Below are 14,946 nucleotides of genomic sequence, written 5' to 3' on the forward strand. Positions count from 1 at the left end.
ACCTAAACACAGGGTTATTAGAATATATAAGTCACATGAATCAATTTGAATCAGAACCAAAATCCGATTGGTCACTGTTTACCAGCCGGTCGCTTGGGCCGGTCGCTTAGGTTGAGCGACCGCCACTAGTGACAGCCCCAAAAACAGTGAGTTTCAATCCGAAACTCAAGCTTCTGATTACTCAATTTCAATCCGGATTTCAAGTAATCTTGACCTAAATCTCGAATCAAACACTCCCTAAGCCAAAAGGGTGAGGGAAAACTAACCATTACCATCAATAGATTACCCATAACCCTCCCCTTGACTGGATTAACCATCTCATGGAAACAGGGTTTCGTTTACGGTTATTCCATCTCAAGTAGATTAAAAAGAGAGTTAAAATATCCAAGGGGGTAATCACAAAGATAAGGGAAAAAGGGTTAATACTAATTTAACAGACAAAGAGAGCAAAGAACGAAGGATTAATTCAATACCTCACGCCAGAGAGTCAGAGAAGGAAAGAACTGATCTTCCAAGTCACTGTCAGTACTCTAGAGACTCTTTCGGATCTTCCCCACAGCCGTCTAACCTCCCAAATAAGCAACCACGAATAAAGTATTCGCTAATTTGACGGAGGTTGCCTTTTATAGAAGTCAGGGGGCAAAATAGGGCAAAATCCCTGAAAACAGACCAGGCGGTCGCTTGGGCCGGTCGCTTAGCTTGAGCGACCGCCACTAGTAACCACCCCCATGTAATTTTCCATACAAGGGTGCTTTTACTAGGGGGTTGATACCCAAGGCCAACCTCGCCCTAAATAAGAGATGGGGGAGATCTTACCTTCATTCCGGACATCTCTGAACAACACCTGACTTCCAGAATTCCAAGTTCCAACCAAGGCAGGCTCTTCAGATAAAGGATACAGATCCATGGGTCCTGGGTATGGGTCATGGGCTTCAATCTGGATACTCCACAAGTTCACCCGACTAAACCTTCGGGTTCTCGGACCTAGAATACGGATCTCGGGTTAGAAATATGGGGGGTGTTACAAATGATACTATAATTCTAACTATGCAAGTCTCTAACGGCTGACATGCTTTAAGATATACACCAGCCCTCCTCTAGGTAAGTGTACTCACTCTGATCCGGCAAGGACTGGTTACCTCTGTAGGGATCCTGGGTAAAATGGAAGGTCCACACCTGGCTCTCAAACCATGGTTGGGGTTAAGTCAACACTCTCTCACCACGACCATTGGTAATGAGTATTGGCGCATGTCGGGGTTTCTAATCCAATGCAAGGTCATATAGGTAACATGTCTACATGAAGTCCAGATACATCCCCTATGGCACCAACCAACTCGGTTCAGTATCCTTCGCAACCTAGGAATGAGAATCCTCATGGACTAGCTACCGCTATTAGACTTCATTCCATAACCCTATGGTCATCCACATATTGTTGGGGCGGAATGCTCTCATGACTCCTCATGACACCCGGTCCGTTCCTTGGACGTCCATGAGCCCAACTCTAACATATGCAACCCTACCATTTATATGACTAACAGTGGACCAACGTACCTCACTGTCATCACGGGTCATCCGGTTTCAATTCCCCTACCGAAAGGGTAGTAGTATGTGGGGTACCTAGCCATGCAACTCTAGACTCTACCTAAGAATGTCATCCAATAGTTATGACAGTGCTGGAGACATCAGCATGCATGTGTCCCATACCACAGCCTTTTGATATCCCAAGCTAAAATATCCCAAAGAAATACCTCATCCATCAGAACCACATACTAACCATCATCAGTATATAACATTCATAATCAACAAAGTATATATGTAAAGAAGATAAATAGCAACAATATAACAAGATCACATGTATAACATGATTACAGCAGCATATAAAATGAAAGGCTAATACTAACAAACATTGGACTAGCATGTTTAAGTTTATTCATAAAGATAGGATTGAATGTCCTTACCTGCATATAAGTAAATCGTCCGTAAAAAGAAATCCGCAAACAATTATAAGACTTTCTCTTCAAACAGAGAACACTTATATACAGGGTTACAATAATATATAAGTCAATTGAATCAAATCGGATCAAAACCAAAATTCAATTGGTCACTGTTTACCAGCCGGTCGCTTGTGCCGGTCACTTAAGTTGAGCGACCGCCACTAGTGACCGCCCCAAAGACAGAGAGTTTCAATCCGAAACTCAAGCTTCTGATCATTCGTTTTCAATTCGGATTTTGAGTGATCATAGCCTAAATCTCTAATCTAACACTCCCATAACTACTGGGTGACAAGAAACCTAACAAACACCATAATTGGATTACCCGAACTCTCCCCTTGAACTGGATCTATCCTTTTCATCAAAGCAGGGTTTCTTTTTTGGATGAATCACATCAAGAAAATTGGAAAGAGAGTTACGATTGATCAAAAGGGTAACCACCATGATGAGAGGATGGGTTAACACGAAATTGAAAGACAAGGGAGATAAAGGATGAAGGGTGAATCCATTACCTCACTTCAGAATACCAGAAACAGGGAAGGATTGATCTCCAGATCACTACCAGCACTTCAGATCTGCTTTCGGCACTTCTCCGTAGCTGTCTAACCTCCAAAAAGGGTAACCACAAATAAAATATTCATGAATTAGGCGAGGGTTGCCTTTTATAGAAGTCAGGGGGCAAAATAGGGCAAAACTTCGAAAACAGACCTGGCGGTCGCTTGGTTTTATCGACCACCACTAGCAACTGCCCTCATATATTTTGCCATACAAGGGTGCTTTTGCTAGAGGGTTGATGTCCAAGTACAACCTAGCCCTAAAGAAGAGATGGGGGAGATCTCCAGACATCACTTGACTTCCAGAAGTCCAACTACCAAGCAAGGCAGGCTCTTTAGACAGAGAATCCAGACACTCCACAAAATTACCCGACTAGAGCTTCAGGTTCTCGGACCTGCAATATGGATCTCGGGTTAGAAATACGGGGGTTGTTACATCCCTCCCTCCTTAAAAGAAATTTCGTCCCCGAAATTACAACGTACTTGAAGGTCCAAAAAGGTGAGGATACTTGGACCGCATCTCATCTTCTTTCTCCTAAGATGCTTCCTCAAAAGAATGATTCTTCCATCTGATCTTCACCAAACGTATAGTCCGGTTTCTCAACTACTTATCCTTCCGATCCAAAATCTCAGCCGGTTCTTCATCATACGTCAAATCCGCACTCAAACCTTCCGGTTCATGCTGGAGCAACTGCTCTGCGCTTGCCAAGCATTGCCTTAGCATAGACACATGGAAAACATCATGCACACCAGCAAGAGACGGAGGCAAAGCGAACCAATAAGCTATTGGTCCAATTTTTTCAATAATGTCAAAGGGACCAATATACCTAGGGCTGAATTTTCCTTTGATATTAAAACGCATGACTCCTTTCATTGGCGAAACTTTCAAAAACGCAAGCTCACCAACTTGAAACTCAAGGTCTGATCTTCTTTTATCCGCATAAGAATTATGTCGAGACTGAGCAGTTTTGATCCTTTCTCTAATCATATACACCATGGTGCCGGTGGTTTCGATTAGATTAGGGCCAAGAACACGCCTTTCCCCAACTTAATCCCAATACAGAGGAGTTCTACAAGTCTTTCCATACAAAGCTTTAAACGGGGCCATTCCAATAGTAGACTGATAACTGTTATTGTAACCAAACTCCACCAAGGCTAGGTGGTCATCCCAGTTACCATTCATATCTATGACACACGCTCTAAGCATATCTTCCAAATTTTGTATGGTCCTTTCTGATTGGCCATCGGTCTGAGGATGATGAGCAGTACTTAAATTCAGCTGAGTACCCAGAGCTTTCTGCAGACTATTCCAGAAACGCGAAGTAAACCTCGGGTCTCTATCTGACACAATGCTAACAGGAACACCATGCAATCTCACCACATTATCAACATAAAGCTGGGCAAACTTATTCATAGTATAGTATAGGTGATCTTCATTGAAATGAAGTGTGTCGATTTGGTTAATCGGTCCACTACCACCCACACTGAGTCATTCCCTTTGCTAGTTCGGGGTAGACCTGTGACAAAGTCCATAGCAATGTCTTCCCAGTAGATGACTTGCATTGGGCTAGGTATAACCTTGATACATGCCAATACTCAGACCAATGGTGGAGTGAGAGAGTGGTGACCTAAACCCCAACCATGGAAAGTGTAAGAGGGATGCCCTGACCCAACTACCGCGGAGAACCCAATAGACAAAGATTGTTGAGGAAGAGTGATTGAGACTTCCTAGAGGAGTATGGTGTTCTATCTTAATTCGTGTTTGCCACTAGAGATCAGCATATATAGAGTTAGAAGCATATGTGCATTACTATATCATATCATATTACATCATGTTTGTTTTGAACTATTTGTATTTGTTAGTTGTGATTGAATTGCTTGTTGAGTTCTTTTGAGCTCACCCTTCGAGGAACATGTTTTCTTAAGATTTTGTTGCAAGAACAGATGACTGCGAGATCCAAGACTATGAGGCCACAATGTGTGACTCATATGGTTTTCAAGATACTGGTGATTATGAACATCACAGTGAAGTATACTCGTGTGATGACAGCGCATGCTAGGATTAGCCGGATCTTGGAGCTAGAGTGTCCCGTGCTGGAGACGGAGACATTTGAGTCTAGACACTGTTTGATGGACATAGATACTCATTATGTTTAGTTTTAGAACGATTATTAGTTCCTTTATTTATATTTGGTTGTAATACATTAGATTCGATATACCTTTCGCATTGATCTATAGGATTATTTTCTGCTATACTCTATACTTTGATTTTGTTTTATTCTATACTTTGATATTTTTTTGTGATCCTTTTGAGATCCTTTCTTGATTGTTTCCTTAATTATATTTTTATAATGATTTGTTCTTGCTCTTGATTTTGTTATTGTGGTATGTGGGTATATGATCACCCTAAACTTTATCTTTGTGGATCACACATCCGGGTATCGCGGTTTGGGTACTGGCTCGGTGGATGTGACATACATTGTCGCCCAAGACATTGTAACCTTCTTCATAGTCTCTATACTCCCTGTCCAAATGAAGTTACACATCCAAGCATATGCTTGTGTGATGATAGAACTAGGCCACTAGTACACCGAGAAATTATGAATCAGCATGCTAGAAATAACTGAGTGTACTAGCTCCACTCTACCTACCATAGAGAGTAGCTTTCCACACCACCCTTGGAGATGATTCTTAATTTTGTCTAACATTGGCAGCAATCTGGCACGAGTAACTCTTCCTTTAAAAATATCTACCCCAAGGTATCGAGTAGGAAAGAGAACAACTGGGATATTTAGGATGTCCACAATTTTCTGTTTTTGACGAGGAGGCACATGCCCAAGGAAAACCTTACTCTTCTCCAAACTAATATGTTGTCCCAAAAATTCTTTATACTTTGATAAGAAATTTTTCAAAGCTTTAATATAACATAAATAAGCATTTCAAAATATATATATATAACAAAGCTCTCATCCTATCGTCAACTATCAAGGATCGAAGGCCCTTGCTTAATACCTCTTCCACAATTACAAAAAAAGAGAGGGGATAAAAGGTCCCCTTTCCGTAACCCTTTCTCAACTCCAAAAAATCCAACTAGTCCCCATTCAATAACACTGAGATTCTAGTAGACTGAAGCATCTCATGAATCCAACCAACCCATCTATTTGACAAGCCAAAAGACTTCAGGACCAAGAACAAGAACTCCCATAAAAGGGTATCATAAGCCTTGATAATATCAATTTTAATTCCCATCACTCCCCCTCTAACAGAGGAGTGCAAAATATTTGTGAGTTTAAAAGCTACCACAATATTTTCATAAATCAACTTACCTCTCTGGAATGCTCCTTTCTCCTCAAAAATAAGCTTTTGCAAAAGAGGACTTAGCCGAGAAGCCATTATCTTTGACAACAATTTGCAGAAAAAATTCCCCATACATAGGGGCCGAAATTTATCCAACATAGCTTCATTCTCCACCTTTGGAACTAAAGTGAGGAAGCTATTATTTACCCCCTTAGGTAGTTTCCCTTTGCTAAAGAAGGATCGAACTGCAGCCCCAAAATCAGTAGAAACAATATCCCAACATTTGTGAAAAAAACTTCCCGGTAAGCCATTTGGTCCTGGAGAAATGTCAGGATCAATATCCCATACCACTCCTTTGATCTCCTCATCAGAGGGCAATCCTTCAAGAGATAAACGGTCCTTGTCCATCAGCACTTTCGGAATCACAGACAATAGATCTGGGTGACTTGAGTAGGTGCCAACTTTATGATAGTTTTCAAAGTAACTCACCACATAATCTTGTAGTTCAACCGAGCTTGTTGTCCAAGAGTCATCCACTCTTTGCAAAGATTTAATTGAGTTTTTAATCCTTCATAGTTTAGTAGAGAGATGGAAAAAGTTTGAATTCCTATCTCCTTCCCTCATCCACCGACCTTTGCTTTCTTGCCGAAGAAGAGAGTCCAATCGATCTGTTGCTTGTACAAGTTTGGACTTCAAGGAAGCCTCTTGATCAAAATATTCATCCGTCATACCATGTTGATCAATATTCTGTTGCAAGGCTTCTAGATCCTTCTCCACGTGCTATACTTCAAGAAAGAGATTAGGAAAAGTAATCTTTTCCTAGGCTTTGAGACATTGCTTAACATTCTTCAATCTCTGTGCTTGTACAAAAATGGGTTCACCAACAACCGGTTCCACCCAATCCAAACGAACCACCTCCAAAAGGAGTTGTTAGTCATCCAAATATTATTGAACATGAAAGGAGAGTTTGTCGGTATGTCACCTTGGTCAACAGAGACTAAAATAGGAGAGTGATATGACGAGTGAATCGGTAAAGTGAGTTGTTTAGAGTCACCAAGCTTCTCTAACCATCTAGCATTAAAAAGACTTCTATCCAGGACTGAGCGAACATTTTCATATTTACATTGATTCGATCATGTAAATTTTCTTCCCAAAGATGGAACTTCAATAAGCTCACAAGCATCAACAGTAGCTTGAAAGTCAGCTGCTAAACCGAGATGGAATCTACCTGATCCCCTCTTTTCTGACACCTGTAACACCACATTAAAGTCCCCCATGACCATAAACGGTAAGCTGGAAAGAGGGAGTGCAACAAGTTCCTCCCAAAGCCGTTTGTGATCTAACCTATCACAAAAAGCATGAACCATTGATAGTCCAAATTGCAAACCTTGCCACTTGAATTGAGGAGAAAGTTGTTGGTCAGAGGAAGAGAGAACAATCGGATGTTGCAACTCACACTTCCAAAAGACCCAAAGATTTGGAACTTTGTCAATTTGGAAACTATACCCAAAATTAGAAGAATATCCTAATCTATTAAGTAAAAGATTGGGCACTTACTGACCTCCGCTTTTGGTTTAGCGACACAAAAAATGTTTGGTTGGTGAGTCATTAAAAAAGTTTTAGATCCCTCCTACCAATCTCATTACCAATGCCGCGAATGTTCCAAAAGAAAATCTTCATAGCAAAAGTTACATAGCAGCACTGTCCTCTCCCATTGAGAGGCTCCTATTTAGTATAGATACTTTCCCTAAAGCTGCATCTACCTTCTTGAATTCCTCTACCATAGAACCATTTTTGTTCATTAACACTTTCTTCACTGTGTGAGTTTCTTAGGACAACATGGTTTCCGTCGAGGAGATCCTTCAACCAACAACGATAGAGAAGAAGAAGGTGGAAGAACTACTTCCAATTGCAGCAAACCATCACATTCCAGCCTGGCCGAACTCTGATGGGCCCCACTAGATTCCATAACATCCTCCCCAGTTGCCACGTCAGCCCCAATTGAGCTTCCTCTTAGACACATTCCTTCATTGGCCAAACTACTAATTTCATTCTCATCTTCAGGTCCCACCAATGAACTCCCCAAAGTAAGTTTCCAATTGGTTTAGAACTCTTACCCGCATCTAGGAATTTTGAAATTCAAATGGATTGGCCGAACGACTAACTTCATTCTCATCTTCAATTCCCACTAGTGAACTCCTCGAAGGAATGTTTTCAATTGATTTAGAACTCTTGCCTGCATCTAAGAATTTTGAAATTCAAACATGTTGGCCGAACCACTAACTTCATTCCCATCTTTGGGTCCACTTGTGAACTCCCAAAAGGAAGGTTTCCAAGTGATTTAGAATTCTTACTCGTCACCTCATTAGGAGATAACTCTTGATTTAAATAGGAATTATCTAAATTCTCATTGGCCGGCGGATAATCCACCAATCCTGCCTCCACTAAAGCCGCAGAACTACTAGTTGAGTTGAGGACGAACTTCTCTCTTCCTCAACCTCCAGCGTCTTCTCATCCCTAATAGAAGTAAGTCCTTCATTCTGAATTGCATCATCGTGCACCAGTTGCTGGGGCAAACTTCTCTTTTGTAGAAGGTACATTAACATTACAGTTTTGTCCCAAATAGCATTCCCAATTACATCAAAAACAACTCTGAATACCATCCTCATAAATCACCTTTTGAATAAAGCTGAAAACACGCGTTGAACCACGTTCAAGGCATTCTATTTGAACTTCAGGCACTCTCTCTGCTTCCCATTCTAATTCCACAAGAATTCTTGCGTAATGTCCCACAGAACCTTGACGAGTGCGATGGTCTAAGGAACCTGGATGATCTACGGTCTTGGCAATAGAGAGTAACACCTTGGCGTGCCAATGTTCAAGAAGAAGATTAGGGAAATGAATCCAAACTAGTTTGGCAGAAGGTTGGGGAGCATGAATGTTAAAATCTGGATGCCAATGTTGGAACCAAATCAGTTGATTGTTAATATTCCAAACACCTCTTCTCCAAACTTTTGACAAATCCTCCTCACATCTAAACTAAAAAATCACAAAACCCTTCCCCAGAGAATGTAAAAGAAACTCCTTGATTCAATTTTCATGATTTTGAAGCTAGATCACTCAGAGCATCCATTGTTGTCTGACGAAAGTTTGACTTTCCAATCAAGGAGAAGCGAAATTGAGTGCACTGTAGTTCATACTCAAGTTGAGGAATTACAATGCGCCAATACGATCATGCCTGCATTGGTGATGGGAGTGAATCGTTCTCAGGCATAATCGAAGTCCCTACCACCCTTGCATAAGATCTCCCACCCTCCACCGTCTGAGTGAAGCCATTACCGGCCCCTTCTAAAGGTTTCAAACGCTTAAACACTGATATCCTAGACAAACCATCTTTCTCTGGAGCTTCTCTCTCCTCCATCAAAAGTTGGTCTAGTTATAGGAGAAATTAACTCAAAAGTCGTTTCAATTACAAATACAGCAAAATCTAATTATTTGCGTACAAAAGATGCCCAAGGAAGAGAAGAAGAAGAAGTAGTATAGATTTGGATCGCAGGGCCAAAGTTACCCCTAATACCTTTCATATGAGAAAAAAATTGAGTTAACAAAGGAAGCATTGGATGTTCCCATGCGCTGCTTTGGTTTCCAAATGTCATGTTGCTTGGCGTTTGCAGTACATGCAAACCTTATTTAAGTTTGCCACCTTACTACATTCACTCCCCACTATTTAAATGTATAAACCACGTGGCTTCCATTACCCTTTGTACCTGTCCTGTGTTTTCTTCCAACGCAAATACTCATATATCCTCCTGGTTCTTCTTCTCTTTCTACGTCTCTGCTTTCTCATTTCCATCTGTAACTCCATTTTATCCTCTCAACACGGATCATGGCTGACCGCGATGAACTCAAATCTCTGACTCAGATATCATGGGAATCGACCCCCAGCACACGCCAAACTGCAAAATTCTTGACGGCGGTAGCAATCGGAGCCACACTATCACTTCTGTCTAGCCTGACCATGACAGGAAGCGTGATAACCCTAATCATTGTTACGCCGATTCTGGTATTGTTTAGCCCAATTCTGGTACCTGCAATGATTGTCATCTTTCTGGCAGGAACTGGGTTCTTGGTTGCAGGAGGTTTTGGTGCGGCGGCGATGGCCATATTGATTTGGATCTATAACTATGTCACTGGGAAGCAACCTCCAGGATCTGAGACGCTTGATTATGCAAGCTCCAGGCTTGCTGGTATGGCTAGAGATGCCAAGGAGAGGACCAAGGAGTATGGTCAGCATGGGCAACAAAGAACTCTCGAAATTACTGAAGGATCTTGAAGCTGTGCAGTAAGTAACCATCTAGTTATCTCTTTATCTTTACTCAGAAACCTAATCTTTCTCTATCTGGGTCCTTGCTTTCTGTTTAATTGCAGTTGGGTCATGGATGAGGTTGCTTGCATGGATAAGGTGTTGGCTTCTTCTTCTGTACTCTCTCTCTCTCTCTCTCTCTCGTGGGTTGTTCATGCACTTTGTTCTGGTTTATATTGTAGAGGGATGTGATGTTATTAAATAAATAACCCTGGCTTCCGAATCTCCCCATGGATTTAGTCATGAACAGTTTTGGTAGATTTCATGTTGGAATAAATGAATAAACACATCTATGCAATTTTTTTTCCGGAAAAAACATCTATGCAATTGAAGTGCTATTGATATCTGCCCAGATTATGCCACGTAAAACCCACGGTTCTATAGGATCACCTTGCACTACTTGGAAGACAATAGGGAGGATAGCATTCAACATTTGCTGAACATTAATGAAGGGAAATGAAGATGGTAACATTTGACCTCTCCATTCTCCACTTTGGATGTTCTACTTGCTGAGCTTTGGCAATTACAAAATAAATTCAAGAAGTTCTCTCTCTCGCTGACGGAAATAATTACAAATAACCATGGCCAACGAAATTGGACTATATATTTTCGTTCGTAGAGTCATAGCTGATGCTTAGCACGAAATTAAACTTCTACTTCTTTTGAGCAATTTTCGTCACCATGGCATGTTCGAAGGGCTTAAACAAGAGCTTCGAAACTTTAACTTCCTATTGCATTTTCTACACGAGTTTTGAATCATTCTAGAGAAAGCTTGTGATATTTCGAGTAAAACCCATTAATCAGACTTACCTTCCAATATTTAGTTTCAGTAGTTTTTATTCATTTATTTTGATATTTTTATTTATTTATTTTGAGTATTATTCTCTATGATCACATACAAACTGAATTTAATTCATATCATAAAGTATGAGTACAACCTATTTATAAACATATCTAAATAGAATACATCTGGGTCTCCTAGTACAGCTGTCACTCTCTCACACGCCTCTACAAACGTAGGGACTCCAAAACCCAAAGCTTGTGCCTAAGTATAAGAAACTGCTGCTTTGGCAGGCCTTTTGGTAAGAACATCAGCAACTTGATCAATAGTAGAGATGCAACGGACAAGCAACTGTTTGGAAGCCACCAAATCATGCACAAAATGAAAGTCAATTTCTATGTGTTTTGTACGTGCATGAAAAACAGCTATAGTAGCAACAGCCCTATATTCGGTCTTAGTTGAAGAAAGCGAAATAGTCCGTTGTTTCTTAGAACTCCATGAAATAGGATGTCCTCCAAAAAAGACTATGAAACCCATAGTAGAATGTTTATCGTCAAGACACCCGGCCCAATCTGCGTCTGAATATGCTACTAAAGAGAATGAAGACTATAATACAAAAAGAGCCCATGAGAGGCGGTACCACAAAGATACCATAAAATTCGTTTAACGGCACTCCAATGACTAGCCGTTGGACCATGCATGAATTGGGCAACTTTACTGACCGCAAAACTGATATCCGGTCTCGTGGTAGTAAGATATTGCAAAGCTCCCACAACATGACGATACTCAATGGCATCAGAAAGTGGTTGTCCATCATGTGCAAAAATAGGCTTCCCAGAAACCATAGGAGTCGGAATGGGTTTAACAACATGCATTTTGGTATGATGTAATAGATCATAAATATATTTCTTCTGAGTAAGAAATAACCCATCTGAAAATCGAGTGACCTCCATACCAAGAAAATAATGGATATCCCCCAGATCCTTGAGAGCAAATGCCATAGATAGTCTTGAGAAGACAAGAAATGACAGAGAGATCATTACCAGTTACTAGGATGTCATCAACATATATGAGAAAATAGAGAACCATTGTAGCCGATCAATAGATGAAAAGAGATGGATCAGTCTTAGACCCAACAAAGCCATGTGATATAATAAAAGAGCTCAACTTGTGAAACCATGCACATAGGAGTCTGTTTAAGACCATAGAGAGACTTGCGGAGATGACAAACATGTGTGGGATGCTGAGGATCAACAAATCCTAGTGGTTGACTCATAAAACATCTTCACTTAAATTCCCATGCAAAAAGGTATTAGAAACATCCAGTTGACGAATTGACCACTTGTTAGTAACAGCTAAGGACCAAACTATCTGATTGTAGTATGTTTGACAACGGGACTAAAGGTATCATTGAAGTCATAGCCGGGTCGTTGGTGAAAGCCTTTTTCCACTAAACGGGCCTTGTAATGTTCTATAGATCCATCAGATTGATGCTTTACATGGAATACCCATTTACATCCTACAACATTGTGAGTAGATGTCGAGGAAACAAGAACCCAAGTCCCATTTTGAATAAGGGCATTAAATTCTTCTAACATGGTAGCACGCTAGTGAGAAAATTGCATCACTTTACTAAAACATGTAGCAACTTCTGAATCATCACATTTGGCCACCAAATTCAATTTGGTTCTAGGAGGAATTAAAATACCACTTTTAGACCGAGTTTTCATTGGATGCATACAATCAAGAGGAACATGCCCCACAACTATAGAATTATCATGAGACATAGTAGGACCCACAATAGAAGGGTCAATAGAACAAGCCAACACGATGGATGGCTCAACAGGCACAATCGATGCAGATGGCATGGAGGGCACAATAGGCTCAGATGGCACAGCCAAGGGCGCAGATAACATTGGCGGAGTTGGTAAGGACACGAAACTTAAGGGTGATATATACCCATTACAAATATGTAAATCTGTATAATCCATCGATGGATGGCCCATTAATCTTGTGCTTCTAGGACACCCATATCCTCATGAACCCAAAGTATCTACTGGGGGAGGGATGATTTCACTATGTCCATTTTGAGAATTACAATATGCAGAAGGGGTTAGGTTGTTACAAGACAAATAAACAGCTGGAGAATGCCATTGCATCTTACAAACTTCAGGAGGAGAAGAATGAGCCACCCGAAATGGAAAGATTGACTCAACAAACTTAACATGCCTAGACACATACATCTTTTTGGTAGAGATATCCCAACACTTATATCCTTTAACTGCAAAGAGTAACCCAAGAAAACACAAGATGTGGATCATGGCTCTAGCTTTGACTTGGAATAGGGGCAGAGCCAAGGGTAGTAGAGACATCCAAAAATTTTAAGAGATTGTAATCTGGTTTGACATCAGAAAGTGCTTGAAGAGGTGACACATTACCAAGTGCAGCAACAGGAAGCCGATTGAGTAAGTAAACTGTTGTAGTGAAAGCTGCTGTCCAGAAACAAGAAGGCATACCTGCCTAAAACAGTAAAGACCAGACTCCACTATACGGCGATGCTTCTTTTAGCCACCCCCATTTTGAGCAGGAGTGTAAGTGCATGACAAACAATGTGAGATACCAGCTGATGCAAAGAGAGGAACTAAATCCTTGTATTCAGTGCCGCCATTAGATTGGAAAGCCTTAATTGTACAATTGAAGTAATTTTCTACTTGTCTCTAAAATTTCTCAAAAACAGACAGTAAATCTGATTTTCTTTTCATTGGAAAAATCCATGTATACTGCATATGATGATCAACAAAGGATATGTAATAGGTAAATCCATCAAAAGAATTACATGGTGTTGGACCCCAAAGATCACTATGAATCAAATCCAATGGTCCTCTACAAGTAGTTACAGACCTAGGAAATGGAAGTTGATGACTGTGGGCACAACTACAAGCCTCATAGTTATTTAAGTTACCCCAATATGCTATATCAGAAGATTTAAGTACATCAACAGTTCTTCGAATAGCAAGGATGACCCACTTGCAATGCCAATCTTGAAGAGATGCAAAAGCAACAATAGAGCAAGCTTGCAAATGAATCAAAAAAATTCCATTGTTACTCTGGCCTTGAACAACTGTCTGATGATTCAAAGTGTCCTTGATTTCAAATGAATTAGCATGGAAAATAAAGTAAATACCATTGTCAGCAGAAAACTTAGCAACAAATAACAAATTGCAATGTGCATCAGGAGTAAAAAATACATCTCATAGAACAAAACACTTTTCAGATAAGATAGCATATGAAGTACCAATGTGAGCAGCTAAAATCCATTGACCATTACCTACGGTGATAGATTAGAACTAGTATAAGGCTCATAGAGAGCCAAATTAGAAATATCTACAGATATATGACAATTAGATCCATTATCTAGTATCCAAAAAGACTCAGAGAACAGAGCAGACGTTCCAAGTGCAGAAGAAGAGAGAAAATTACAATGAAGGCATGGTTGAATCGCTCTGGACAGTTGGATGATTTATGACCTTCAGTTTCACAAAGCTGGAACATAAGACTAGTTTCATCCATGTAGGAACGAAAAATAGAGCAATCAGACGGTGAATGTTCATTCCTACGATTAGTAGAAAATTTCTACCAAAGCCACCATTAGAATGAGACACTACTCTATTATTCTGAGATCCAGAATTTCTATCAGTATAAAGACCTGAATTACGACCACGACCACGAAAATAAGATCAGCCGCGATACGAAGAACTCCTGACATCACCAGAATTGGTGCGATTTCAAGTATGAGCACGACCATAGTAGCCAAATCCAAAGCGAGAGAAATGACTAGATCCTCCACATGTCGCAAGATTTGCAGTAAGAGCATGAGCAGAAGTTGAATTAGCAGCAATATTCAACTCATGCGTTAATAGAAGACCAGCAAGATCTTCAAAATTAACTGGATCTGCTTGG

General features: G+C 40.5%; 1 protein-coding gene across 1 annotated transcript; it reads left to right on the forward strand.

Moving 5' to 3' along the window:
• Nucleotides 1-9,728: 9,728 nt before the first annotated feature.
• LOC149011418 (oleosin L-like) lies at nucleotides 9,729-10,175 on the forward strand. The gene has a single exon (XM_089162654.1). The coding sequence runs from the start codon at nucleotides 9,729-9,731 to the stop codon at nucleotides 10,173-10,175; it is 447 nt and encodes a 148-aa protein (XP_089018780.1).
• Nucleotides 10,176-14,946: the final 4,771 nt, after the last annotated feature.

This window comes from Hakea prostrata, chromosome 7 (genome assembly GCF_041222555.1).
Source record: "Hakea prostrata isolate BN-2017 chromosome 7, UWA_Hpros_2, whole genome shotgun sequence".
Classification (NCBI taxonomy): Eukaryota; Viridiplantae; Streptophyta; class Magnoliopsida; order Proteales; family Proteaceae; genus Hakea; species Hakea prostrata.

Bases quoted from the DNA above. Each gene is read 5' to 3' on its own strand.
- LOC149011418 (XM_089162654.1), top strand. From the start codon at position 9,729: ATGGCTGACCGCGATGAACTCAAATCTCTGACTCAGATATCATGGGAA.